We start from the raw sequence: 27,344 nt of genomic DNA, 5'->3' as shown, positions 1-27,344 counted from the left end.
CATGCGCCAGCCCCAGGACCGCCTCTCCCCATGCCGGCCGGCAGAGCAGCGGCCCGCCGCGGCGGGAGCCAGGTGGGTCCGACGCCGTACCCGCGGCGGGGAGCACCGCCCCGCGCGTCCCCCGGTCCCGGCCCGGCCCACCCCGCCCCGCCCCGCTCCTCTCCGCTCCCACCGTTCCTCCGGGGCCCACCCCCGTCGCCATGGCAGCGCGGCCCCTTCGCGGGCAGCGGCCATGTCAACCCCCGGCACCCGGGTGCTCCCTCAGCCCCAGGCGTGGGGCGAGCGGCTCCCCGGCGCTGCCTATTCCCGTCCTGCTCGCGGTAAGCGAGTACAGCACGGACAGAGCAGACTTAAAGCGCATCCCGTTAGCTGGCGGCCGCGAGTGCTGCGGCAGTCCCTGACTGCTGCCTCGGCGACACGCGGAGCGGAGGCCCTCGGTTGAGAATTACCACCACAGAGACTCCCTCTGCCCCCGCGATGTCTGGGTTCCGAGGGGTGGGAGCGGCCCTGCCCCGGCACTAGCAGGCTCCAGAGCAGGACCGTGAGGTAACGCAGCGCCTCCTTTCTGGTACTTCACACCTTCAGCGGGGCTGCGGGAAAGGAGGTGAGGGCCAGGAGTGAGGGTAGCGCGGCCTCTCTGCGGGACAGCCGGGGGGAGGAGTGCGCCCCCTTCGCAGCCGTGCTTCGTGTTTTACCTACCCCTCACCATCGTTAAATGCAGCTTGGTCGGCTCCCTTTGGAGCGGAAAGGGCAGACGTGCATATGGCACGTGCTTCATCCAAACACTGGGTAGTAATTTTCAGATGCATCTGTTGCTGCTCTTGCCACCAGCCTGTTACCATCCTCTTCAACAGACTAACAAAGAGAGGTTACTAAGTACATTGGCAATCTAAGTGTTTTCCATTTGCATAGCTCCCTCTCTTTGCTTTGCTTAGATCCATGTTTTTAGGAGATCTGCACCTCTGGAACTGAGCACCATATCCCTGGAGTAATTAATCCCAAAAGAACATAAACAAAATAAATGTGAAGTATTTGCAATTATGTATTGCTTGAAAATATTTTTCCATCTCTTGTGTTCAGCAGTAAGTTTATGTGAAATATACATGGAGCCACATGTGTAAGGCAAGAAAGATGAAACACAAAATACATGAGGGAGACAGTCTTCATAGCCTGATGCTGTAAGAATAGCACCTCAGAGGTATAATTAGCAATGTAATCCTCTCACTCTGATTGCCTGGGTGGCAGCATAAACCGATCTGGACAGTGTTTCTTCCACGTGCATGAGTAAATGTTTTACTTGATCGCACATCCAGTGATACCATTATGAGGGTTGTTTTTTTTTTTGTTTTGCAGTAGTAGTAAAATGACAAGTGAGAGGAGTTGTGAGTAAAAATTGTGAAATCTGACATGGAGGACGCTAGTTGCTGGGAAGGAATATGCTTACACGTAATACATAAAAATGGATTACAAGTGCTCAGATAAGGTATGAGAGTGCTTGTATCTCTGAGTACTAGTTTGCATTCTATTCCCAGTTGCTGGCAATATATTCCCACATTTCTGAAAGAAAAGTATAGTTTGGCTTACTTCAGTTTCCCTTCCTGCTAGTGTATCATTCAGAACTAAAGACATACTTCTTCAAAGAGACTCTGTGGGCCCATGGTCCTGTGCCATCTGTAGCAACACAGCAGTTCTCTGCTCTTAGTACAGACACAATTCCCAGGCATTGATTTTATGGTTTTTTTTTGTGAAACAAGGGTCAGACTCCAGAGCTGCTTGAGCAAAATACAGCAAAAAACCAAATTACTCCTAACCTTGCATTTGTTGTTTTTTCAAGAAAACACAGAAATTCATAAGCATTTTTACTTCTGATCCTGGGTAGTTTGTTATTGTTGAAAATTAGAAAATCGTGTAAAACCATACCCATTTCCTCAGGTTTCTCTCCACTCTGGAATTTTTCCTGGCCTTAATCTTCTGTCAGGAACAAGAGGGACATAAGGAACATGAGGGACAGCCACCTGCAACTCTTGATCTCTGATCACATAGTTAAATTCCTTTGACCTCTTTGGTTCTTCGCTCAAGCAGTTCCCTGTGTTACATAGCTTGACCATGTTGTTCCTCAGCAAAAGGCACATGATAAAATGCCTAAATGGATTGGCTGCCTTAGAGCTACCTGATTTTCTTAACATTTCCTTAGTTCATGTACCTAGTTTGCCATTTTTGCAGTTCAGTTCTGTTGTGCATGAACTCAGCCACTGTTCTGCATTCCCATTGCAGTGTTTCATAGAAATCACGCATGCGTTCATCAGTGCCTTTGCAAAGGTCATCACAAACTGGCTTAATACATGGTGGTTCTTGAGAAGTTCTAAGATTTATGAAAGAAGGATTTCTTCCTAATTTCTGGTTTCCAACAGCCGCTATTTTAAAGAGGGAGCTATGTATGCAAGTAGACTTACTGGATGAGGGCTTTGCAGCCTAGTGGGTACCATTGTGGCATGTATGTAGAAAAAGAACTATCCCACAAAGCAGAGCTAGATGGGGTTGCTGTAGTGCTCCTTTCCTTGTTACATCTACATCTAGTTTAAGTTGCATGTTTTCTTTAATTTTAAAGCCTGTGGCTAAGAAGAGGTTCTAGACTGTTCTCTTAGGCTTGTAGTCACCTTTTGCATTAAAGGGCCATTGAATGCCCTGTAAGTAATAGTTGATACAATTCTTCAGTTTTAGAACTGTCTTTTAAATGTAAATCTTCACACTGCTATGTTGTCTGTACCTACCACTTCATTACATTTCCATTTTCACATTTATTGGCAATTTTAGCTAACAGTGGAACAAACAGGAAAAGGGAGACTGATGGAAATACAGATGATGAAAGAAGACAGAGATCACAGGTGGGCTGCTGCTCTGGGATCTTATTAAGCAGCTAAATGTGTGTTTTTCTCACAACTGTAACACTGCCTGTAGAGTCAAAGCCTACTAAAGATAGGTTTTGACCCTGCTTTTTTGATTGATTCACAGTGGTACTACATTGTGCTGAAGCCACAGAAATATATGTATATAAAAAAATCTAAAAGCAAAACTTGTAAAAAGTCTTTAAGAACATTTCCTAAAGTTTTAGAGTTACACAAAACTAAAGCTGAAAATAAAGCAACATGAATTGATTTTTATTATCCAAAGTATGAGAAGAGCAAAAAGCAAAAGATGAAGCTGGAATGTCCAAAGCCAGCTAGGAATCTAAATACATAGTTTTTGCTAAATTAAAATGAACTTTTGAGTAAATTAGGTTTTAGTAAAAATTAAGATTTAGGATAATTTGATATTTTGATTCTGTCTGTGTGCCAGTGAAGACAGTGCTGTCTTAGCAATGGTCAAATAATTGCATCCAGCTCCTGATGAGAGATTTTAGAGTTTCTACCTGCCTAATCTGATAAATCAGTACCTAAGGTGACAGAACAGGTGAATTTGCTAAGTCCACTGTAAAGTAGCCATGAGGCAGCCCATGCAGTACAAGAGAAATAAGCTGCCAGAAGCCTAATAGTGATCCTGTTCTACTTACCTAAAAAGCTTGTTAGTAGCTTTAAATGGCAATTACCATTCAATAGAATTTTCCAGAGGACCTGGGTTTCTTAATTTGATTTAAATAGGAAAATGCTGAGCCTAGAGAGATAAAAATTATGATTTAGTCACTAGCATCCCACCTACTCTCTGCATTCTGTCCTTGGAAATGGCAAATTATTTTAACTTAATGGTTATCTCCCCCCCCCCCCCCAACATCATCCTCAGCATGAAGCCTTGTCTTGGCAAAAATATGATGACATAGCCTGTTTGAACAGACATGTTTGGCACCAGTTCCTGGAACTAGCTAAACTTTGCAGATCACTAGAAAAAAATGGTCCTTCAGCTGAATAAACTGCCATTAGTTCCAAAGAGTACAAATGTAGGAACAGACCTAAGGGGCAACCCAGTCCTTAACACCTACAGGTTGATACAGCAAAGCACTGGGATCCAAACCATCCAGGAATTAACCCCCTCTGGAATCAAATAGGTGAATAGTGTTATTATATTATCCATATGAAAATAAACAGTAAGTATGTCAGTTACTGCTCCTTAAATGTGAGCATTTAGAGCTTTCCCCAAAACAGTATGCTTATGAGTTTAATTAATATATGTTAGTTACCCAAAGCTGCTTTTTGTTTTTTAGTCAAGTGAAAAAATGCTAACTTCCTCCATTTCCTGCCACAAAACACTTTACCAGACGCTCCATTTGTTTAACACGGGTTTTGTGTGCTGACACTTGAAAAACACGTGTCCCTTTACTCAGAATTCTTAGACTCCACTGCTAGAGCCACTTCTCATGACTACAAACCATGCCTGATGATGCCAAGAAGCGGTGCTGCTATCAGGGAGTGTTACTTGTGCAAGGACCTTCAGACAGGTAATCTCTCAGTGCTTGATCTAGCCTGGGAGTCCGCCCCGCCTTGAGCAGGATGTTGGACTAGCTGACCTCCAGTTCCTTCTGCCCTACATTTTCCATGATGCTGTTACAGGTTTCTACCAAAGGTCTTTAATTCCCAGGAAGTCAACAGTTCTTGCATTCTCCTGGGCCTCTTGTCACACAGCGACCCACTGCTAGGATCAGTGTTCTGGAGGTTTTGAACCCTCCAGTTCCACCTGTGGGCACTTGGTACCCATGTAACTGAAACTTTTACCCACATACTAAAGATGCGCAGTGCAGGATTTTAGGCTCCACGGTCTGTTTGGGGTTTTAAGTACTTAGGTACCTTACTGTGCATTCTAAAATAGTGTACAAGTCTTTGGAAACCCCATTTTGGGGCTTTTTATACACAAATGTCTGTACATTTACATAAAAAATTATGTTTGCTGGTACTAGAATGACTGCATGCAGTTTAGTTCATACATGTGATTTTTATTTTTTTTTATCCTGCAACATCAGTAAAAACAAGATGTGTAATTTTAAGGACTACTTTGTTAATTTGTCTCTTTGCTCTGTGAATTATTTTTTCTATAGAAGAGTAGTTAGATTCTTCATCCTGTTTTTATTAGCAAAAACCTGGCTACAAAATTACATCTGAAAATTAACACAACAATTTAGTCTTGTTACATGTCCCATCTCTCTGTTAGCCAGAATTAAGGCAGGTGTTTAGCTGAGACTATGTTTTTGGAATGAATGAGGTTGTGGCATCAGCTTTGAGTTGTCTCCTATAGCCTGGTTGCCTTGCTTGCTTAAACAATACACATACCCTATCGACAGAAGCTTGCACAAATATTTTGTTTCTAATTAATCATGAGGCATTTACAATGATGAGCAGTGAAATGTGCGTAATAATGCTGGGAGGTTTTAATAAGACATGCAGGGAAGCAAAGGAAATAGATTAAGGCTTTTTTTTTTGTTGTCAGGTAATAATTAGTAGTTGGAATTGATTTAGTAAAATAAAGTAAGATACTGTATCTTATTTAGCTTGTTTTATTACTTTATCTAGTACTTAGTTAAATCAGCAGAGTCTTTGTTTTTTTAGTAGATTACATCTTTTACATTCAGATGAACTGATTTTTGTTATGGTTTTGAGCTGTTACTTTTAACACAGTAATTTATATCTCAGTGTAAATACTTTAATGATACTCTGCTTCATTTGGTGAGGCGGAAAAAAAGCTTTGTTCAGGGTTAAACAACAGATAACACTGAAACAGTTTGTCTGATTTTCTTTTCATCCTGTTTCAAACTTAATGCATCAGTTTCACTGTGATTAATGTAACTTCACAAAATTACCTCTGTAGCTACTTGCCTAGCTGTCTGATGCATGCAGACACACACATACATATATTTACTTGTGGCTGATTATAGGAAAATGAGGTGAACAGAAAAGATGGAAAATTCAGTTATTAAAATATCAGGTTGGTGTGGCCCATTTGTCTCAATCCCTTTAAAATCTAGGCAGACACAGAAAGCAGTTTATGGGATGATTATCTGCACAGGCCATAAGGCAGTCCTCAAACAGTCTTAAGTGAAGAAAAGATAGTTACTGGCTCCTCCCAGATTACCATCAGGAATCCAATTAACTACAGGAAATACTGTGGCAGCAGCATTTGCTTCTCTCCTGTAAAATGTGAATTCCCTACAAAATACTTCCTGTGGTTGATACTGCAACAATGAAGGGATCAACAATTACCTACTCTTTTTGCAGGGCAACAGGTAAGGTGTCACAATGAAATTATTGAAACTATTCATAAACTTCCTATGGCTTTGAATATGAGATTAAAGAATAATTCCTCTAATGAAGTAATTTTTAAACTTTTCCAATTCTGAATGCTGTTTAAATGTGTTACTGACAATACTTCATTCTTCTGTATGTAGTTGGTCTTACAAGTCTGATAGTCTCTTAGTAAACATGATATTCACGATAAAGAGTATCTGAGGTCACCAGTTCTGTTTGTGGAACAGTGAATGTATTCATTTTACACTATCTCCTTTATGATTCTTAATAGTAATTACTGGCTGACAGCCTGTTCAAGGTAGTTTAAATAACGTCTGTTAACTATTGGGTTAACACTACCGCAGAAAGCTGGTGTGACTTAATATGAATCAAGTCAGCTGTAGACAGTTTAGCTTGTAGTTTCTTGCCATTTATGTCAAAAACCCTATGATTAGCAAATAGTGAATCATCAGACCAACACCTACATCATCTAATGAATTATATTCTTTTGTCTCTTTTGTGCGTGAAAGCAGCTACAGTCCTTTGTAAATATCAAACTTAATGATTAAATGACATTCACCTTTTACTGAAACAGATGGGGAATATTTTTTTCCCAAAGGGGGAAAAACACGTACAGAAATAACAGATCAGTTCTGGTTGTGGTCCCAGTGAAATCAGTTTTACAAGAGCTGCAGTATTGTTTTTCTGCGCAATTTACATAAAACTGAAGTATAAGAAAAATTGGTTAAATTATTACCTTGACTTCTCTGTCCCGTATCTTGAGTAGTAAATAGTTCACATTTCAAATAAGCCGAGGGAATTGAGCTGTGTACCTACTGAATACTCGATGCTAAAACTGCCTTCAAGACTTCTGTTAACTGTAGCTTAAGTATTTCTAAAATACCTACTCCTCATGATCCTACTTACTGGTATATATATTAGAACAACACCCTTTGCAGCTATTTTAACACAAAACAGTTACCTATGATTTTTACAGCACTTCAGAAATAAATTCTTTGTTATTCCCAGCAATGTTAAAATCAGTCTGTAGTAATTTAAAATACAGAGTTTCCTTTGCCAGTGCTTCCTGTAGAAGTGATTATGTCTCAGCAGATTTGTAAGATTTTTCTGTTAAAAACTTTCATGATCTGCCAATCTCAAAACACCAGATTTAAAGCCTAAATTTAGAGACCAAGTTGTAATGTAGTAGCTCTGGGTCACTTCGTTAACATACCCAGTCCTCCCTACACTAACATATTTTTGCTTAGTCTTAGTTGTCTAAGTTAACTTTAGTTACGTCTCTAAAACATCTTACTCGTGCAGTTTAAGAACTTTGCATTTTGGCCATGAAACTTTATCCCATGTGATCTGATGTTTAGACAAATACCCTGTTGACTTCTGTGGGACTGCTCACAAGAGCAAAGCTGCTCAGGAAGATAAGTACCTGCAGAATCAGGCCACAGAGTAAATGTTAGAGGTATTACCCAAGTGCTTAGGTACAAAGCTGATATGGCCCCTACCTGAGTCTGTAGTCAACCATGTGCCTTTAAAAATTGCACTATGGGATAGTTCCTTACATGTCACTGCAATGGGGAGGGGACAAAATCAGTTTAGAAGGCAAGAAAATATTAAAAACAACCTCCAAATTTCATGTGAGAGTCACAAGCATCAGCATTTGCTTATAGTGTATGAATATATGAGGTATAAAATAGCTTTTATTCTACACTAATGTTTTAAAATTGAAATCTTGACCAAGATTTTTCCACGTTCATACATAAACGTCATCTTTTGAAATGTGTGGTCAGCTGTCATATTCTTACTTACCAAATCCACATGGATCTGGAGAGATGACACGTCACTATTAGTAGAGTTCCGCAGAAATCCGGTGGGTAGCTTTACAATGGGATTACTGTTTGTGCCAGCAGCTGAACTGCCCCAACTGGAATTGTTCCAGTCTGGAACACAAGCTTTTCGCTCTGCCCTGAAAACATGTTCTGAAGTGAAAGATAGTAGTTGCATCTTTTAAATAAGCATCTTAACTGCTAAGGTAGAGTGAGACCAGCATCTTCTTGTCTCATCACTTTTTGGCTATATGATTTTTTTATGGCTGCTAAAACACTGGACATTGCTTTTTTCTCTCACTTTGTTCTGGAGCAAAAATTCATCCCAGTGACTGGAAGCCACTGATTTCCAGATCCTGACGTACTAAAAGGAAGTCTTCCTTGTTACAAGGCAGTGACACCTAAGCCAGTTGCTAAGTGGTGAGCCCCACTGCTCGTGTGATGCATCCACACTGCAGCCTGGTCATGTGAATCAGGACAATATGCTGCCAGTGTGCTCCTTCTTTGTCATTCTGGTCACCATAAAGGTCCAGAGCCTGCTTCATTGTGGATTTCAGTTGTCCTTGCTGCATGACACTGAACTACTCATCCTGTAATTTCACAGAATGCTTTTATTTCAGAGGAAATGAGTGTGGACAAGAGGTTGCTTCACTCCTTAAAAGAAAGTGGAAGCACAGGTCGATCTCACCTATCTCAGTGCAGTGTGCCTATACTACTTCCTCTGCAAGAAAGTCCCCTCTCTACATGTATGAAGCAGTGAGCAGGGCTTGACAGCTGTCATGTTACCTGACTAAGGCAACAAGTGAATCAATGGTGCAATGAACGGGAAACAAAAAATGTTAGATCCTTTCTGATAGGAATTGATCTGCTCAAAAGTGGGACATCCCCCACACCTCAAAAGTTCATACAGACATCAAACCAAGTATAAAATTCACACCTGGAGGGGACTTCCTGAAATATTCCCCTTAGTCCTTGACATCTGATGGTGTATCATGATTTCTAGAGATCCTTGTTTCTTTGGGGAGTGTGGTGCTGCTTTTTACTTCAGACAGCCAACAGCACAGACATTATTTTCCTCTTGTCTTGGTTTCATTAGCTGTGTTGTTCCTGCACACTTAATGATACTGCTTCCTATGATGAACCATAAAGAGAATGAACATTACCTGAGACACCGTTCTATGTCTTGAATGGGGACTGAAAGAGCAGTCTTCTTTGCTGTCATGGCAATAGAAATGCATGTCCCAGATAACTGAGCGGATCTGATTAAGGTGGTACCATGATCGCCACAAGCACATTCCTCAGACAGATAATGAGGACCATGCCCTGGAATAACACTTTGGGCTTGTTTTTTTCTTCAGGACCTTTTGAGTGTTCATATGATGAACAAACTGCTGAAGAGGACCTTTTAAAAACTAAGAGTATCTGCTACATAGAAGAATCAGGAGTGTCGATTCTTTTACTTAAGCACTGTTTTTACCATTAACACTCTTTATCTGTGCAGGAATGTAGTACCCCTATCTAGTAAGATCAACACTGAGATAGTACTTCCTGTCCCAAATTACATTTTACATCTGTTTGAGGGAGAGCAGTAGAATTCCATGAAGTAATTTGTCATAATCTTGCTTCACTTTTCTGTTTCAGAAATAAATACAAGTGAATTGCTCACATGGATCATACTGTGCAATTTAAAACACTTGTCAGGAAATAAAGACAGAAAACTGGCAGGCACGTGGACAAAATACTGAAGTCAGTTGGAACTGCCTGGTTATACAGCACAGGAAATAGGGCTTTGGTGTATCTTCTGAAAGGGAGCTCTTACTTGCTGCACTGCAAATATACGCAGTGTTTGCCTCTGCCATTTAGAACAATCTTGCTAGTATTCTGTAACACTGTAGGTATATTATCTTCTGCATTCATCTCCATCTTTTCCCTTTTCAGTTAAGGGTCCCTGACAGCCTGAATTCTGCTTAAAAAAAAAAAAAAATGGTTCATGTAATCTGAACAAGCTATTAGAAGCTATTAAGAGTTTTTAGGAGAACCTTCTGAGAAGTAGGAACTCACAATTTTAGTTAATTCAGCTCTTATTAACCCTGAAAAGTATTTTGGGGAATAAAATAATTTCTTTAGCTACAAAGTTCCCTATGATCATGAAAGCCAGCTTTTACTGATTTCAAAGTCTGCTGGGAAAAGTATAGAGGTTTTGGAACTTCTCCAAACAGAATGCAATTATATGCAAGCATTTCTGCCTCTTTATTAAAGGATAGACTTTTAAAAGTGCAGAGTCAGATGCTCGAAGTAGCTGAGTAGAAAATGCTCCAGATATTCTTTAATCCTTAATAAGATTCATTTTAATTCATAGTCCTATTAATATGTTTACATTAGAAATTAATTTCTGAGGATCACTGAAGTTTCAAAGGGCCTTTGGCTTTTACTGACAAATGTAATTCCCATGATTTTGAGGCAACTGATATAGCAGTATTAAAGGTTTATTAATGTGTATGTGCATTCTGTTCCACCTTTAAGCATCTTGAAAAGGAAAGAGCTACACTACATGATGTTCTGGAATAAAGTCCACTAGCACTGTTGGACAAACAGTTGATTCTATCACATATCAAGGATGTGATAGATCATGTAATATCTGCATGAATGAGATTCTATTTAAATCTGTTTAAATATTTACTTTAAAAACATCTATGCAGAATTACAGATAAAAGGTGGACAATAAATATTAACACCATACACCACCTCATCCCCACAGTGCTATTTATTCTTTTAGCAAACCTGTCTTTTAAAACACTATCTATACTGCTTAGTCCTTATACTGGTTTTGCAGAATTTGAGGCCTAAGTTTTGCCTAGTTAGTAAAAAAACACATCATAGAGCAAAGATATACTTAGTTTGGTATAAAAAAATGGGGGTTTGTTATATGTGCAGCAATTTTCCTATAGAGGTAAGAGAAGCAGAATGGTGATCTTACACTGGGTAACAGTATCCACTCAAGAGCCATGTAAATGTTTTATTTAAACATCAGAGTGGCTGATTAATATGTTCACATTTACAGCTTTCCCTTATGTTTTTTTTGTCAGATAGAAGGTCTTCAGAACAGGACTTGTATTAAAAATTATACTAAAGCAAGAGAAAAAAAACCCTGTGTTCAGGTTTCTTGTTACAGGAGGATCGTCACATGTGACTTTAAGCATGCCAACAGACTAAAAACAGAGGGAAGAGAGTAGAGAAGGCATAAGGCCTGTGGACAGTCTGTTTGGCAAGTATCAACTAGAACTATAAATGGCGCAATGTAGAAGCGGTGCTGCCGTTATGATACCATTGGCTTTGCTGAAACTGCCCATTGCAAGATTTCTAGTCAGGATCTCTGGTCATGTTTTTACTTTTAAGAATGTGATAAAATCAACATGGCTTTACATTAAATGAGTTGAGGGATTCTTGTCCATATAAAACATGCATTTACAAAGCACATCATCAGTCAAACTCCATAGAGCTTGAAATGCACAATCAACTAAACTTCTAATTGCTAGGATGGAGAGTGAAGCTGTTGAATTTTAAGATGCTGTGCACCAAAAGGGCAGTACAGGCCCTGTCAGACTGCCCAGTTCTTGGACAACTTCATAACCAGGTGCCAGGTTTGATTTTCAGCTTTATTGTGCATTTTTGTGCTTCTGTTGCAGATTTTCAGTGAATGTTATTACTGTTTCAACAGGTACTGCAATGGCTGCAGGAGTTCTGCTGCAAAATGAACTACCGTATTCTTCGTTGCTAGAGAGCAGTTTGTATCTTGCAAATATGAGTTCAGGTAATAATTTTTCTCTGATATAGCAAGAAAAAAATGCTTCAAGAAATTCAGAGGCGGGGGGGAACCACAAAAAAAACCCCAAACCAAACCTCTCCAAGACCCCAAACCATTTTCCATAGAAAATTATAAACCCCAGAAATACTACCCCAATTATAAACATAAAATATTTATACACAAAACCAGACTGCATTACTGTATCATCACCACGATGTGTTAACATGTCAAGCTTTTCTGTAACATTCGTATTGTCACATTTCTTGGTTGAAGAAACTGTAATTTTTGTGCTCAGAAACAGTCCAGCTCTCTGAAAAAACAAACACATCTTTAGCAAAACTCCCCTTCCTAATAAAGTATTTCCACTCTTACAGGTTGTAATTATTTCTTACTGTTTTGGGTCAAATCCTGCTACATTCAGGAGGAAAATAATGACATGCAGTATTTTACGTTGCTTATTTCCGGCTCCACTGTCTTTTGATATACACTGAAGAAGAATTTCTGGGTAGAGAAAAAGCATTACATATAAGAAAGCAATATAATTAATTAGAAAAGATCCTCCATGTTTCTTGGATATGCATAGCACCTGAAATAGCCTTTTTCATCTCCTTTCTCTTCCACCCAACCCCCCAAATAAAACTATATTTAACTCTTTCCTCATCTCTTTATACTAGCTTTATTGCTGAATTACAATAGGCAGAGTTTTGAGACAACAGCTAGCAGAGTCATTGTTAACATTTTCCTTTCCTCCCATGACATCACTACTGATGTTTCAGGCCTGGTGCCTGCAACAAACTTTACCACATTTCCTTAAGGACCGGTGTGCAGTACTCACAGTTCAGTCACTCAATTCCTGTTCAGTATCTAGAAGAAATAGTAGATTTTTGCCTTGTGAATTTTTACTGTAAGAGATCTTTCTCTTATGCAGGCTTCTCTATAAGAGGTGCTGGTTTTGTCGTACAAAAAGAAACACAGGTTGAATGTATCTTCAGGAAAATGCAGCTGCTTATGCAGCTGCTTATTGAACAAAGTTATGGTGGGTTTTCTTGATTTCCCCATCTTTAACCTGCAGTCAAATGCACAGACAATGGGATGACAAAGTTTAGCATTGCTACAGTCTGTTCTCCACACAGTGGCATGAAAATGTGCTTTTGAGAGCACTGCAATCTTTCTGGCCAGCTCATTCTCCTTCTTAGCACACTTAAAGAGAAGTGGGAGGCAATTTGCCACCTAATATCTACCTTCAAAAGCCTAAAGCACTCAACAGATCCATCTCCTCCCCTCCCCATCATCTGCTTTATCTCAGTCTGCACGGCTAACAGCTTTGCTTAATAAAACAGCTGTGCCCTGAAAAAAAATAAGTCTTTTGTTTTGAATAACACATTGTGTTTTGTTAGAAGATATGAATGGTGCAGAGCGAACAGTCTACAATTCATCATGTACTGAACCATTTCAGTAGGAACACACTAATCCCAATCATTACAGAGCTAATGATGCATTTTGGAGCAACTAAGTGGGGGAGGAGAGGTGGTTGTGGAATGTCTAACCAAAAGGTGGGGGAGTATAATGTGCTTACATATAGATTTCTCAGGAAGCTGAGTCTCCAGCTACATTTTGATTGTTCTTTTGAATCCAGTATTTTGTGCCTTAGTGAGTTCTGAATGCATGTTATTGACAACGAACTAAATGCCCACATTGTTTATGGAAAATGTTTTGGTTGTTTCCAAGCCATTTGCAAAATTATCTATTTGAAATGCAACTATTTTCATCGAGCAGCAGAACAGTTTGTCCCAAAGAGTCTCCGTTCCTATAGACTGGAGCAGCCCCAAGGATGGCTGGCAGCAGCTCCTTTGCTGTTAGTTACTATGGAGATAGCTCAGCCCATGCTGATGAGCTGCTGGAGCACACAGAAGGATGCACAGCTCTACGCAACTTCAGCACTGAGCAAGTTGGGTTTCCTATCGGGGCATCCTCAACAGCCAGCCGCTGGCTGGGGCTGGTCAGTCATGCAGGGCTCACCCCGGAGACGTTCGGCAGTCAGTATTTTTAGCAACTTTTTCCAGGGTCGGAGGCATTCCTCCTCCGATCCCCTGCTTCGCATCATCCAGAGGCGCCGGAGCTCAGCTGTCGAGGTCCTCTCATCATCGACTCACCGGGTTATGGTGGCGGTGTCATCTCTGAGCCCCGAGGAGCTGGATGCAACTTTTCCTGAGAAAAAAAGTAAAGTACTTTTTGTTAAGACTGTTGGCAGTTCTGGGCATTTTCTTGGTATTAAATGAATATACTTCTGTTAACTGTATTTTATAGAGATGCATAAAATACTCAGGTTTAATTATTTTTCCTGTTCACTCATTCCTTACTCAAGAATTAATACATGCTTTTCTCTGTGACAGCTGAGTTATAAAGAACCAGAAGAACATATTCACACATAGAATCGTAATGTGGTTAGGATTGGAAAGGACATTAGGATCATCCAGTTCTAACCCCCATGTCAAGTGTATGGCTAAGTATTTAAGTATTTTTGATTTCAGGTGGAAGAGGACAGTGACATGTTTTTCTGTTGCAAAGGGTATTGCACACCTCTAAATCCATCAGAAAAACTAAAGTTACTGTGAGAAATGACAACTTCTGCAGTAATGCAAGCAACTTTTTCCCCTGAGAATGCTTCCTTGAAGTCTGTGTTGGAAAATGAGCCTTAAATCTATATTCCATGTATTTATGGGTTTTGTAACTTCATATTGATGAAGTGGGACTGTTAAGGTTGAACTGACACTTTTAAGGTGGAGATGCATTTCTCAGCTTTCTTACTAAGTCTGTTTTTCCCTGTGTTCCAGGAAGCTCGAGGCGTCCAACAGCAAAATACACTAAAGTAGGGGAGCACCTTCGCCACGTCATTCCTGGCCATATGCAGTGCTCGATGGCATGTGGTGGCCGTGCCTGCAAGTATGAAAACCCAGCTCGATGGAGTGACCAGGAGCAAGCCATTAAAGGGCTCTACTCTTCTTGGTAATAAGCAGCATTTGCTCTCACTAAAATGTAATTGCATCAATTGTATTTATTAAAAGAGAGAATTCAAAAGAAAGTAATGATTTTTTTAAAATCAGCTGCTGCTAAGTTTAAGACATAATGATAGCTTGGTTCAGAATTACAGCTTCACAGTAAACCATAATGGCCATTGTACGTAGCCCAGTAAAGATGATGAAAGATTTCTGCCGACATACACTAAGTTTAATTCAGATCCAAAAGAATAAATATCTATATGCAAGAATTACAAAGAACCTGCTCTGGGTTATAGACAGTCCTTGCTGACGTTTAAAATGCAAATGAATTAAAATGTGTTCATAATAGAATTTAGAACTACAAACATTTACTAAAGATGAAGTAACGAAAGGCGTGTTCTGAAATGTGCTTATGTGCAGTAACAGTCACATGAAACGTGTCTCTACATTCTTACTGATTTTTTTGCAACAGCAAGTGCTGTTCAGCACATACAGACCTTAAAAGGCCAAACAGATCTGAATTTTTTACCATGTTCATTGGCCTGGCATTTAAACAGTTCCAGTAATTGTCTTTTGATTGTTGAATCTGTATCAGCTTAACAGGATTTTTCACTAACACTATATGATAGTAGAATTTACTAAAAATCATTTCTGGTAAATCAGCAAGATATTTCTGTTGGTTTTGATCATCACAGAGTATTCTAACTTTGGTAGATTCATATATAAGGAATTATTAATAACAGCATTATTATCTACTTTTCTGATTTCGCAGGATTACAGATAACATACTGGCTATGGCTCGACCCTCAACAGAATTAATTGAAAAGTACAAAATTATTGAACAGTTTGAAAGGTAACAAATTTAGTCATTACTTACTGTAAGTATTACTAGTGTAATTCCTGATCCATTTTATCTTTCAACATAGATTTGGATTGTTGATAAAGATCCTTTCATTTTAATGATAGACAGGTAAAGATTTATTCTCCACTAAGAATTAATGTGTGTTTCAGAAAATAAGGGATAATGAGATTTTGGCTGCATATAATACCTTGACTCATCTATTCTTCCCTTAAGATGTGGCATAAAAACCATAATTAACCTTCAGCGTCCTGGGGAGCATGCGAGCTGTGGGAATCCACTAGAACAAGAGAGTGGCTTCACCTACCTTCCTGAAGCTTTTATGGAGGCTGGAAGTGAGTCCACTCCTGCTGCTCTTCCTCATTAATTATTGATTTTTGCACTTAAAGGTGTTTGTATTTGAATTCTTGTGTGTTTAAAGCAGCTATGTAAGAAATGTTGCACAAAATGGGATATAAACATGAAAATTGGCAAATATAATTGAGAGTGAATAACACATTGTCAAAGGTCATTGATATCTAGAGTGAGACAGAGGGTTTATGTTCTGGTGTTTAGAATAAAGACAGGACTAGGGTTGGTTAAATCTGTCGTTTTCTTCTGAGTTCACAATTAATGTGAACACCATAAATGACATTTCAAATTCTGCTACAATTCCTGTTTTCTTATCTAGACTATAAAAGGTTGTTTCATTGGAGGACATTTGCAGTGACAGTATTTTTGTATTTTTGTATTATGGTGAGATGAGGAGAAGTGCCTCTCTGTAGGAAGCAGCTTTTGACTGAAGAAGTGCTTTTATTTCTAAATAGAAAAAATTACCCTCTCTCTATATATAGCTCAGTAATTTTGGTATGAATCACTGCGTTTTGTTACACCTTTTACATTCTTGCTGAACTTTAGTTTGACAAATCTTCACTAGCTTCATGTATTTATCAAATTTCAAGAGCAAGTGTACAGTGCAATGGGAAAATAGTGTCTTGCAAACAACATGTAGTTAGAGTCTAAGATCCATTATGCAGTTTTAGTGCTCTCATTTATTAGTCATATCTCTGCTGTGTATAGTACTGAAAACTTCACATTGGGGATGGCAGAAAATAACTCTCTTTTTATTTTAGTTTATTTTTATAATTTTGGATGGAAGGACTATGGAGTGGCATCTCTCACTACTATACTGGATATGGTAAAAGTCATGGCTTTCGCCTTGCAGGAAGGGAGGGTGGCTGTTCACTGTCATGCAGGACTTGGTCGAACAGGTATGTGCTCTCCTGCAAAATCCACAGAATTCTTTTTCTCTAGTTAGAAATGATTAATAGTTTGTTTTGATTCTGTATCATTGCAAGATGTAGATCTATAAAATGGTTAAAAATGCTAAACATTTGTGAAAATTATCTGAATGGCTACAGGAGATCAACTTTATTATATTAAAAACAGGACCTGTAATGTTAGCGAGTTTTTGAATCTGTGTAATAATTCCCTGTTCCATTCAAATGGGACACCTTTTTTTTTTTAAATGGGAAAAATTCACCTATACTTTCATTTCACCAATAGTTTCATTGTCCAGTATTTATTACATGGTTACAAACCTGCCACTCACTTTTAGATGAGGTGGATTTGGTGGAGCAGCTAAGATCTGTTACTTCTTTCAAGACTGTTTTGCCCATGTCCTTCCTGTAGAAACCACCATTGCTCCTGTGGAACTCCCAGAGATGCTGTGGTGAGAAACTGTCTTTCTCACTGACCATGAGAATGGGTTTGCTATTTTGTGACCCAACAAATGCAACTATACTTCAGTAAGAGCATCATGTGAGAGAGGACATAAAGCCTGTATCTTCACCTATATTAATCTTTATCCTATAGTTCCACTAAGTATTTGCTTTAGTCTGACAGTTCTTCAACTAATGCTTGTGTTTATATTTTCCAGGTGTTCTAATAGCTTGCTACTTAGTTTTTGCAACAAGAATGAGTGCTGATCAAGCCATTCTTTTTGTCAGAGCAAAAAGGCCTAATTCTATTCAGACAAGAGGGCAGTTACTATGCATCAGGGAATTCACTCAGTTTTTGGTTCCTCTGAGAAATGTATTTGCATGCTGTGATCCCAAGGCACACACAGTGACCCTGTCCCAGTACCTGACCCGTCAGAGGCATCTGCTCCATGGTTATGAGAGCAGGCATCTCAAACATGTGCCAAAACTTATTCATCTAGTTTGCAAGTTGTTGCTAGACTTGGCTGAAAACAGACAAGTGATAGAGGCAGAACTGTTAGATCTACCAGATCTCTCAGCTGAAATTGAAAAGACTGTTTCTCAGTTAGTGTCCACACAGCTGGACAGAGAACTTGCGAGGCAGGACAGTGATACATCTGACTCCCACACCAACTCATCCACTTTTGAGACCCAGGATTCTCTTTTCTCTCTGGGACATGATTGTGATCCTCTTTGGAAAAGAAGGAATGTTGAATGCCTCCAGCCTCTTACTCACCTGAAAAGGCGTCTAAGCTATAGTGAGTCAGATTTAAGGAGAACTGAATTTCTTTTAGAACAAGGAGAAACTGCCTGGACAGTACCTGCTCAGATATTACTGTGCAACAAACTTAAGCAGAACAGTGGTGAGGAATGTTCTGCCACAGATGACCAAAAGCCACAGTTTGATTTACACAAAGGAGCATTAGTGCGTAATACATGCATGTTCTGGAGTCAAGGTAAATTTAATCTGGATGGACGAAAAGATGGGTCCTCACTTCACCACAGAAGGAACTCTACCAAAGAAGTGCCACGCAGCAGAACCTTCTCTTCAGGTCTGTCATCTATCCACAACACCAGGGAACCTGGAACACCAAGGCATAATTTTACCAATGAGACTGCTCATAGAAAAGACCACAAGACTAATATGTATGGCAGAAGAGTCTATGTCTCTGAGGACTCAGATTCTTCTTCTTCTTCTAAAGTGAACTTTTCCATTGGATGTGAAAGCCAAGGGAGCAAAGATGTGTCAGAGGCAATTCCACACATTGTTATACAGTCAGAATTAAGTTTGGAAGCCCGAAGAGTTTTGGCAGCAAAAGCACTTGCAGATATAAATGAATTTCTGGAAGAGGATGAAGTGAAGCAGAAGGTAGAAATGTGGCAGGTAATTATTAACTTGTTTCAATGTTACGTGCTCTGCATATTTCACCTAGGTTAATTCCTAGGTGGCAAAAATGCCACCATGAGCTTTGAAATGGCACACTGGGACACCAGTTTATACTGTGATTCAGTGAATGACTGCATGTGTCAATTATAGGCCAGTTCATTCAAAAGCAAGCAAAATACACCTACAGTTTTGGTCTCTATCAGGAGATTAGAACACTGCTTCTTGTTGTGTTCAATCTTTTTAGTGACTAAAGATAACTGATGCAGTTACTTGCGGTTGTAACTTGGCTCCTGGTAGCGTAAGAGTACTACAGATTTTCATGTAGAGCTGTGTTGATTTTAATCAGTGCTTTCTCAGAACTCATCGGAGGATTCTGTGTGTAAAAGAATTTAATAGAAACTTCAATGCTTATCCTCAAAGCCAAATCCTCCTGGCAATGTTTGAAGTTGGAATCCAACCTGGTTTATGTATTCTAGTAGATAATGGGGAGGTTCTGAGGTGCACTGTATGTCATCCTTCTGTATTAAGGGATCACTTGTGTTGGTAAATATTGATGCCTTGTAAAAAACTAGAGTTTTACATTTTTTTGCAACTCTTAAGGTTTTTTTTTGTTTTCTTTTTTTGTTAGAACATAAGCAGCCAAAGGGAATGTTGCCAAAAGGAAAGAGATGATGCATTTTCAGTTTTGTTTTGTTTTGTTTTGAAGAAAGAACTGAATGCTCGAGATGGAGCTTGGGATAAAATCTGTACCGAGAGAGATCCTTTTATCCTCTGTAGCTTGATGTGGTCATGGATAGAGCAGCTGAAAGAACCTATTATATCCAAAGATGATGTTGACATGCTGGCACAAAAATGCACAGAGTCACAAGAGGCACTTTACTTACTGAGAAAGGTAGATCTGTAAATTAATTCTTTAACTGCCAAGTACATTTTGTTAATGCATGTTAAACTATTCATTTATGGTCTTCAGACAAGGGGATTGTACTTGACTTCAGTCTATTTCAAAATAAGAATGAAGATTATTATAGTATTGAAGAGTGTAAGTTTTAATCAGTACTATGATGATTAATATGATAGGAAAAATACCAGATACTGTCTGTGAACACTGCTGAGTAGAAGCTCACCTTCAGCATATTGCCCTGCACATTCTGCAGTGTGAGATCCACAGGCGAAGATGAGAAACCTTCTCTCTGTGACTCAATGGATGGCTTTTGTTAATGTCCCATCTGACAGCTGTGCTTCATGGCTGTCATATTTGCTGTGCAAGCATCTTAGTCCATTAGCTTTGGAAGAGCTGGGACAAGGAATACATAGAATTTGCCAATTTGAGGAATCAGAAGCCAGGCCAAATTCTTCAATGTAAATCAGAACTGTGGCCATCTGTATTCTGAAATATTTATGAAAAACAGGTACTTCTGATCCCAGCTGTTTAACTGTGCTTTGCCCAAAGGGCTAGATGTGAGGGATATAAAAAAAACCCCAAACACCTTCCCAACAAACAACTCCCCTCTATTCTTGTCACACAATTTCATTTCCTAATTCTCTGGTTTTGAAGTATTTATGAAGAAAATGGGGCCCTTCTTAACAGCCTCCAGATATCCAGGAATACAGCTTCTAATAAACAGGTGGTGAGAACTCTACGTGCAGGCACCATCTTCATGACATGACTTTCAGAATAACTGAGTTCATCTAAACCCACCATGTTTCTTCCTGAAGCATTCCTCCACTCTTATCAGTCTTAATTTTCTATTTGTATGAAATGAAAAATTACTGCCTGACATGTTATAAATGAATGTAAATGATTAATAATTATGGGGGGTTATATTTAAAAAATACTAGTTTATCTTATATTATCTTTTTTAAATTGTTTCGGAATCACAGAATAGTTGGCAGGAACCTCTGGACTATCCAACTGCCTTTCTCCAAACAGAGTCAACTGGAGCAGGGTGCTTGTATGTGAGATGCTTCAGTCCCTGAATCATCTTTGTGGCCCCTCATTGGACTTGTTCTAGTGTGTCAATGTCCTTCTTGTACCAAAGAGCTCAGAGCTGGACCCAGTAGTCCAGACATGGCACCTCAATTGACCAGCTGGCAACTCTCTGTTTAATGCAGCCCAGGACGCTTTTAAGCTGCCCTTACCACAAGGGCCCATTTCTGGTTCATGTTCAACTTTGCATGCACTGGGACACCAGGTTCTTTCCTGCCAATCTGGTCTCCAGGCAGTCAGCCCCTGGTATGTACTGGTGCATATTTAGCTGCTCCTCCCAGAAATCCCTGAAGTTTTAATTTAATTGTCATGAAGTGAAATCCCTGGAGTGTGATTTATCTCCCTTGGAAAAGGGATGGAACTAGCACCCCAGAGATAACTTCACTCCCTTTGCTAGTACTGCCCAGGTGTCTTCCTGCAAGCTTCCTTCAGTGGTTTGGGGAAAGAGCCTTAAACATGCGTAACATCTGGGGCTGAAAAGATCAAATCTCACTTTTTCCATGCCAGTTCTCAAGAATGCCACTGTTTTATAGAGGACTTTTAAAAATCAGTCTCCAGATGCATGTCCAACCTCCTAGAACTTTCCAGAGCTGTTTGTGGTACATTGCAAGAGAAGAGTTTCTTCCACCATGACTGAAATAATAATGTAGAGGCTTTTTTTTAGGCTGGTGAAAATTCCCTCCCTAACTCCTGCACCTGAAGGTTTCAATACATGAAGGCACAGTCTGATATTTAAGCAGCAATTAACAAAACCTGAAAATTAAATGTTCTTCATGAAAATATTTCTTCTAATGAGCTGCTGTTCTTTTGCCCACCAGGAACAGTGTCAGACTATCCTTTGTATTTTACACTGTGTGGTGAACTTGCAAATGCTACCAGCCGATGTGGAGGAGGCCTTACTTGCTCGTGCTATTAAAGCTTTCACTAAGGCAAGTAACCATCTTTATTTATTTGTTTTAAATCATGGAGGGTGCATTAACAGAGCAGGCCTCTGTGAGGAAGGTTACAGCAGTTCCTTCACACGTAGTGTCCACATGCTTCACTCTCAGAATTTACATTTTATAATAATCAGCCTACAGAAAGGGTACAAAATATTCTCAGCAACATTAAATTCTGTCACTACAGCCTTAATCCGTCAGTCTCATTTGTCTGGGTTTGGATCACTGCCAATTCATGGGCTTCTTCAGATTAGGGAAAAGATAATTTTTTAAGGGGTAAGAATAATTAGTCACTGGGAGTAGCTTACCAAAGGCTTCTGTTGATCCTGTACCACTTGGAGCCTTTCCATCAGATTAAAATCATGTTCTGAATTACACTGCAGTTCAGTTATGTTTTGGGTCCTTAATATAGGTTGTGCGTAAATAACTTCTGCTTTTGGGATCATTTAATAGCAGTGCCAGGTTAGACTTGCCATTGCTCAGCTCAGAGCTGCTTGCTTCTCCGATTCAGCAGGCAAAGTTATACGAACAGAACATTCATCATCCTGCTTCCTAATATCTTGTAACCTGTACATGTTACCTGTTGAAACAAGTGACGTTTCTCCTTCTACTAGTTTGTTTTACTGTCCAGTCAGCATAACATTGAAAATACTCAGCATTAAGTACTCCATCATGAAACATAGGTTTCCTTTGATAAATCTTAAAGCTTTTCTTTATGTTGGTCATCTCCTTTGCATTTTGCTGTATGACATCAATTTAACAACTGAACTTCAATTTCTCCCTTTTATCAGACAAGCTTTGATTCTGAAAATGGACCATATGTTTATAACACCTTGCAAAAAGTATTTCGACAAACACTAGAAGAAAAAAGAAGAAAGCTTAAGGAAGGAGCAGATAATCCCTCTTGATTTCTACACAGCTATGCCGAAGAATGAGATGGGCCTACATTTTCCAGCTACTGTATTTTGTGCTATTTGGCATGATTTACCGAACTTTAGGTAACAGCAGATATTAACAAAGCATTTTATTTTTATAGAGGGTGTTCTAGTGACAGTTGTTCTATTTACACAGTTCTAAAGAATGGCTCCTGTGTACTGCAGCATTTGGTTTCAGATCCTGTGCTTTTATATTGTGAACTGTTTTCATTTTCAATTGTATTTATTGATTTAGAAACCTCTGTCATGGGCAAGCAACCTGACTTTCAAGTTCTGACTGCCATCAGATCAGTGCCATGGTACACCAAGGTTTAATGGATGGAGTAAATATGAATTATGAATGTTTACATTAATTTTACTTTGCAGAAAATAAAACCTGAACTTATAAAACTCCATTTGCTTGTAGAAATTTTGAAGTAAGACTAAGAGTAATAATGACCAGATCTGGAGGTCTGATGCTGACAGCAGGGAATCTTTTCCTTTAGATCTCTTAAATAATTGTCACCAAGGTGTTTCTAAAAGGTGTTGCAGTACAGACATATATTAAGTATATTGCGTATTAGTTATCAAGGCCTTAATTTAGACTTCTTTGGCTAAGAAAACGTTAAGGTGTTTTTAAGAGAAAATAGATTGTGGCATTTTAAGTGGCTTGGATAAGAGTGAAATTTTACCTTATTAGTGAAACTTTTAGATCTTACTTTAAGTGAGAAAACACCTACTTACCACACCTTAATAGGGATGTAATTCTGCTTATACTTCTGTTCAGCCAAATCTTGCATAAAGAAGTGTAATATAGTAAAAAAGAATTAATGAAAATCTTATCTGCAGTACACTTTGCAAAAGGTATTTTTATCTAATAAACCAGAAAAAAAATGGGATATCACCATAGCTGCAGTTTTTGATCACAGCTATAGTATTCGGACTGGAATGCCAGTCTGCAGCATTAGCAGTTTATCCAGTTAGATAGATTTAAGTACTTAAACAAAAATCTGTTCTTGTCCAAAATATTACTGAAGAAGTACTGTAAATGACTAATATTTAGAGATAAAAATAGACCAGTTTAAAATATATATAAATTAGACGTGCTTCAACTGTTAGATGATTGCGTATCAAATTCAGATCCAAACAAGCACTTTGGCAGACTCAAAACAAGCACGCTTGAAGGTGAATTACTGTATGTGAATCACACAGATGAAACCAGCTTTGTAAAGAGTCAAGGCTGTGTAACACGCAGCATAATGACAGACAGTGAATCTCAGCAGCCAGACTTGGGAATACCAATGTGCATGAACAAGGGGGAATGGGTTTAAACTGAAACAGGGGAAGTTCAGGTTAGATATAAGGAAGAAGTTCTTTACTGTGAGGGTGGTGAGGCACTGGCACAGGTTGCCCAAAGAACTGGTAAATGCTCCATCCCTAGCAGTGTTCAAGGCCAGGTTGGACAGAGCCTTGGGTGACATGGTTTAGTGTGAGGTGCATCAAAAGGAGCGTGACCAGCAGGTTGAAGGAGGTGATCCTGCCCCTCTACTCTGCCTTCATGAGACCTCACCTGGAGTATTGTGTGCAGTTCTGCTGTCCTCAACATAAAAAGGACATGGAACTGTTGGAACAAGTCCAGAGGAGGCCACAAGGATGATCAGGGGCTGGAGCACCTCCCATATGAAGACAGGCTGAGAAAGATGGGGCTGTTCAGCCTGGAGAAGAGAAGGCTGCATGGAGATCTCATAGCAGCCTTCCAGTATCTGAAGGGGACTAGGGATGCTGGGGAGGGACTCTTCATTAGGGACTGTAGTGACAGGACAAGGGGTAATGGGTTTAAATTTAAACAGGGGAAGTTTAGATTGGATATAAGGATGAAATTCTTTACTGTAAGGGTAGTGAGGCACTGGAATGGGCTGCCCAGGGAAGTTGTGAATGCTCCATCCCTGGCAGTGTTCAAGGCCAGGTTGGACAGAGCCTTGGGTGACATGGTTTAGTGTGAGGTGTCCCTACCCATGGCAGGGGGGTTGGAACTGAATGATCTGAAGGTCCTTTCCAACCCAAACTATTCTATGATTCGATGATTCTATGACATGGTCTAGTGTGAGGTGTCCCTGCCCATGGCAGGGGGTTGGAACTGGATGGTCCTTTCCAACCCAAACCAGTCTGGGATTCTATGATTTGCAGGTGTTTTAGTTTCCTCAGAAATTATTTCAGTTTACTACAGTTAACAGCTTTGACTAGCCAGCATCAATGGCTGTTACGCACTTGAGGTGTAGAAACCAGCTCAGTATTGTTTAAATCAATGTCATTTATTAGATCCAGCTAGAATAATCTCTCTTAAGTTAATGTCAGGTGTTGGCATTTGAAAAATAACATACATGCAGCCCATATAAATAGATACTGTAGAACCGGATGGGGTTTATTTTGTGGTTTTTTTTTCAAAATTATGGCTTTCCAGCAGCTGATCATGGCCAGGGGTTAGCAGCAGATGATACATGGAAGCGAAAGACTGGTGTATGGAGCTGCCAAGTACAGAGCGTTCCAGCACACAGAGGAAGCCCTCACTAAAGCACTGAGGGAAAAACCATTATCCACACTTCTCAGGGAGAAGCCTTGGAATCCTCTCCCCCTCAGCACCTTTAGACCTTGCTGGCAGTAGTTAACTGTGATCTAAGCCAAGGACTCAGAACTAACACAGGCCCAGATGCCCTTCGGTCCAAAAAGCCACATGTGTACTGCTGCCCCCTCCCAAACTGCCCTATCTGTGCTAATGAACAGCCTTGGCTGTAGACGTGTGGTTTGCTTTGGATACTGCAAGCACTGGCCACAGCCTTAGCAGCACAGTTGAACTCTTGTGAATGCTTCAGGCAGCTTCAACACACTGACCATGGCATCTGTTGGTACCACATGGACAGAGCTTTCCATCTCCACTGGGAACCAAAGGGCTGATCCCCAAAGCTGTAGGTCAGATTCTGTCCACGCACCCCAAGTCCCTACCCTAGCAGGACACCTTCAGCCGTAGCTGGAGGGCCAGAGCAGTGGGACCATTTCAGCTGGGGCTGCAGGATGCTGGGCTGCTTGTACTGTGGGGAGCGGATGAGGGGTGTGGGCCTATGTGGAGGCTGAGAGCGACGGTTTTTGAGGCAGAAGCAGTTTTTGGTGTTGGGTCCAGCTCCCAGGGGTGATTGGTTGCATGGTCCAGCTCTCAGGGGTGATGGTTTGGATCGTCCAGCTCGTCCAGCTCTCAGAGGTGATGGTTTGTATGGTCCAGCTCTCCAGGGTAATGGTTTGGATTATCCATCTCCCAGGGGTGATGGTTTGGATGGTCCAGCTCTCCAAGGTGATGGTTTGCGTGGTCCATCTCCTGGGGTGGCGGTTTGGATGGTTCATCACCCAGGGGTAATGGTTTGGATAGTCCAGCTCTCAGGGGTGATGGTTTGGATGGTCCAGCTCCCAGGGGTGATGGTTTGGATGGTCCATCTCCCAGAGGTGATGGTTTGCGTGGTCCAGCACCCAGGGGTGATGGTTTGCATGGTCCAGCACCCAAGACTGATGGTTTGGATGGTCCTGCTGCCGGTCATGAGGGGCACCCCCCAGTTTCCAGGTGGTCTGTTGAACTGCAAAGAGGTGTGTGTGGGTACAGAAGGACACTGAGGCCCTCAGCTGCAGATGGGGCACAGGGACTCCACTCTACAGCCTGGTGCAGAGCTGGCAAGGCCACCACGAGTGCAGCTGCTGGCACACTGTGGCCAAGGTGAACACGTGCACCTCACAGCACCAGCAAGCAGGGGCATTCCTCTGGGCAGGTTCACGCGCGAGGAGAGGGCACGAGTACCAATCTCACAGTGCAATCTCATCCCCTGCCCCACCTTGCCCTGCCTCTGCCTGTCTCTCCTGGGAGCTGCTCTTGTCCCGGCAGGGTGTTGGAGCTGGCACTGGCTGCATTCAGAGCGGGCTCCCCATAAGAAGAGCCAGGAATTAAGGGACCAATTAAAACATTTGCAGCAGAAACCACAGATCATCTTTGGCCAACCACTCACTTGCCAATCAACAGCAGCCTGATGAGAAATGCTTCGTACTAAGAGCAAGCATGAAGGAAGCAGTGTGTGTGTGGGGGAAATGACCAACTCACCCTTATGACTTCTGCCGCCTGTACATGCAACAACAAAACGCAAGTGCAAGAGGCACAGAAATCACGATGGCTGCTGTGCCGATCATGCAGCTCCTTCTCACGTCTTGTGGACAGACGAAACTTGCGGCACCCTGAGCATTGGAAGCGCTTGAGGATCTCTCCTTGTCAGCGCCTGCAGGGGCAGTTCAGAAGGTGAGCATGGCCTGTGCACCGCTGCTAAGCTGGCAGCACGGTGCTATGCCCAGGAAAGACTCTGTTTCCCGCAGTGCTGGTGCCTGTAGGCCGCTCCCTGCCTTTGGGACAGGGCATCCCAGTGAACACAACTCAGGGGCCAGGAGGAGAGCCGGGGGGGGAGCACAGCTGCTTGACCAGCCGCCCCTTCGAGGGACAGGGACAGAAGCCATCCCTGCTGCAGGCAGTGCCAGCCCCAACTCTCCCTCGCCTCAGGCCAGCTCCCACACCCCAAGGGAACAGTCACCCCTCTTGGGAGAGACTTGAGCCTTGCTCTCCCCTTCTGCCTTGTCTCCAGCACAG

At 40.9% G+C, this 27,344-nt stretch overlaps 1 protein-coding gene across 7 annotated transcripts; it reads left to right on the top strand.

Moving 5' to 3' along the window:
- On the top strand, nucleotides 1–23,091 carry PTPDC1 (protein tyrosine phosphatase domain containing 1). 7 transcript variants are annotated; one of them, XM_061473014.1, is made up of 10 exons: nucleotides 301–320; nucleotides 11,766–11,858; nucleotides 14,687–14,858; nucleotides 15,624–15,704; nucleotides 15,927–16,045; nucleotides 16,823–16,960; nucleotides 17,629–18,833; nucleotides 19,543–19,728; nucleotides 21,642–21,752; nucleotides 22,553–23,091. In XM_061473014.1, exons 2-10 carry the CDS (start codon nucleotides 11,774–11,776, stop codon nucleotides 22,667–22,669), a joined length of 2,214 nt encoding a protein of 737 aa, XP_061328998.1. In that variant the 5' UTR covers nucleotides 301–320; nucleotides 11,766–11,773; the 3' UTR covers nucleotides 22,670–23,091. The 7 variants fall into 7 exon arrangements, with proteins under 7 accessions (XP_061328994.1, XP_061328998.1, XP_061328993.1 ...); XM_061473010.1 differs by lacking the exon at nucleotides 301–320 and adding an exon at nucleotides 1–72 and having other exon boundaries at nucleotides 21,642–23,091; XM_061473009.1 differs by lacking the exon at nucleotides 301–320 and adding an exon at nucleotides 2,625–2,687 and having other exon boundaries at nucleotides 21,642–23,091.
- Nucleotides 23,092–27,344: the final 4,253 nt, after the last annotated feature.

Source organism: Pezoporus flaviventris, unplaced genomic scaffold, assembly GCF_033815535.1.
Source record: "Pezoporus flaviventris isolate CSIRO_AGI_PZ_B2104156 unplaced genomic scaffold, CSIRO_AGI_Pfla_v1 ptg000073l, whole genome shotgun sequence".
Lineage (NCBI taxonomy): Eukaryota > Metazoa > Chordata > Aves > Psittaciformes > Psittacidae > Pezoporus > Pezoporus flaviventris.
This window is presented reverse-complemented; position numbering and strand designations above follow the sequence as displayed.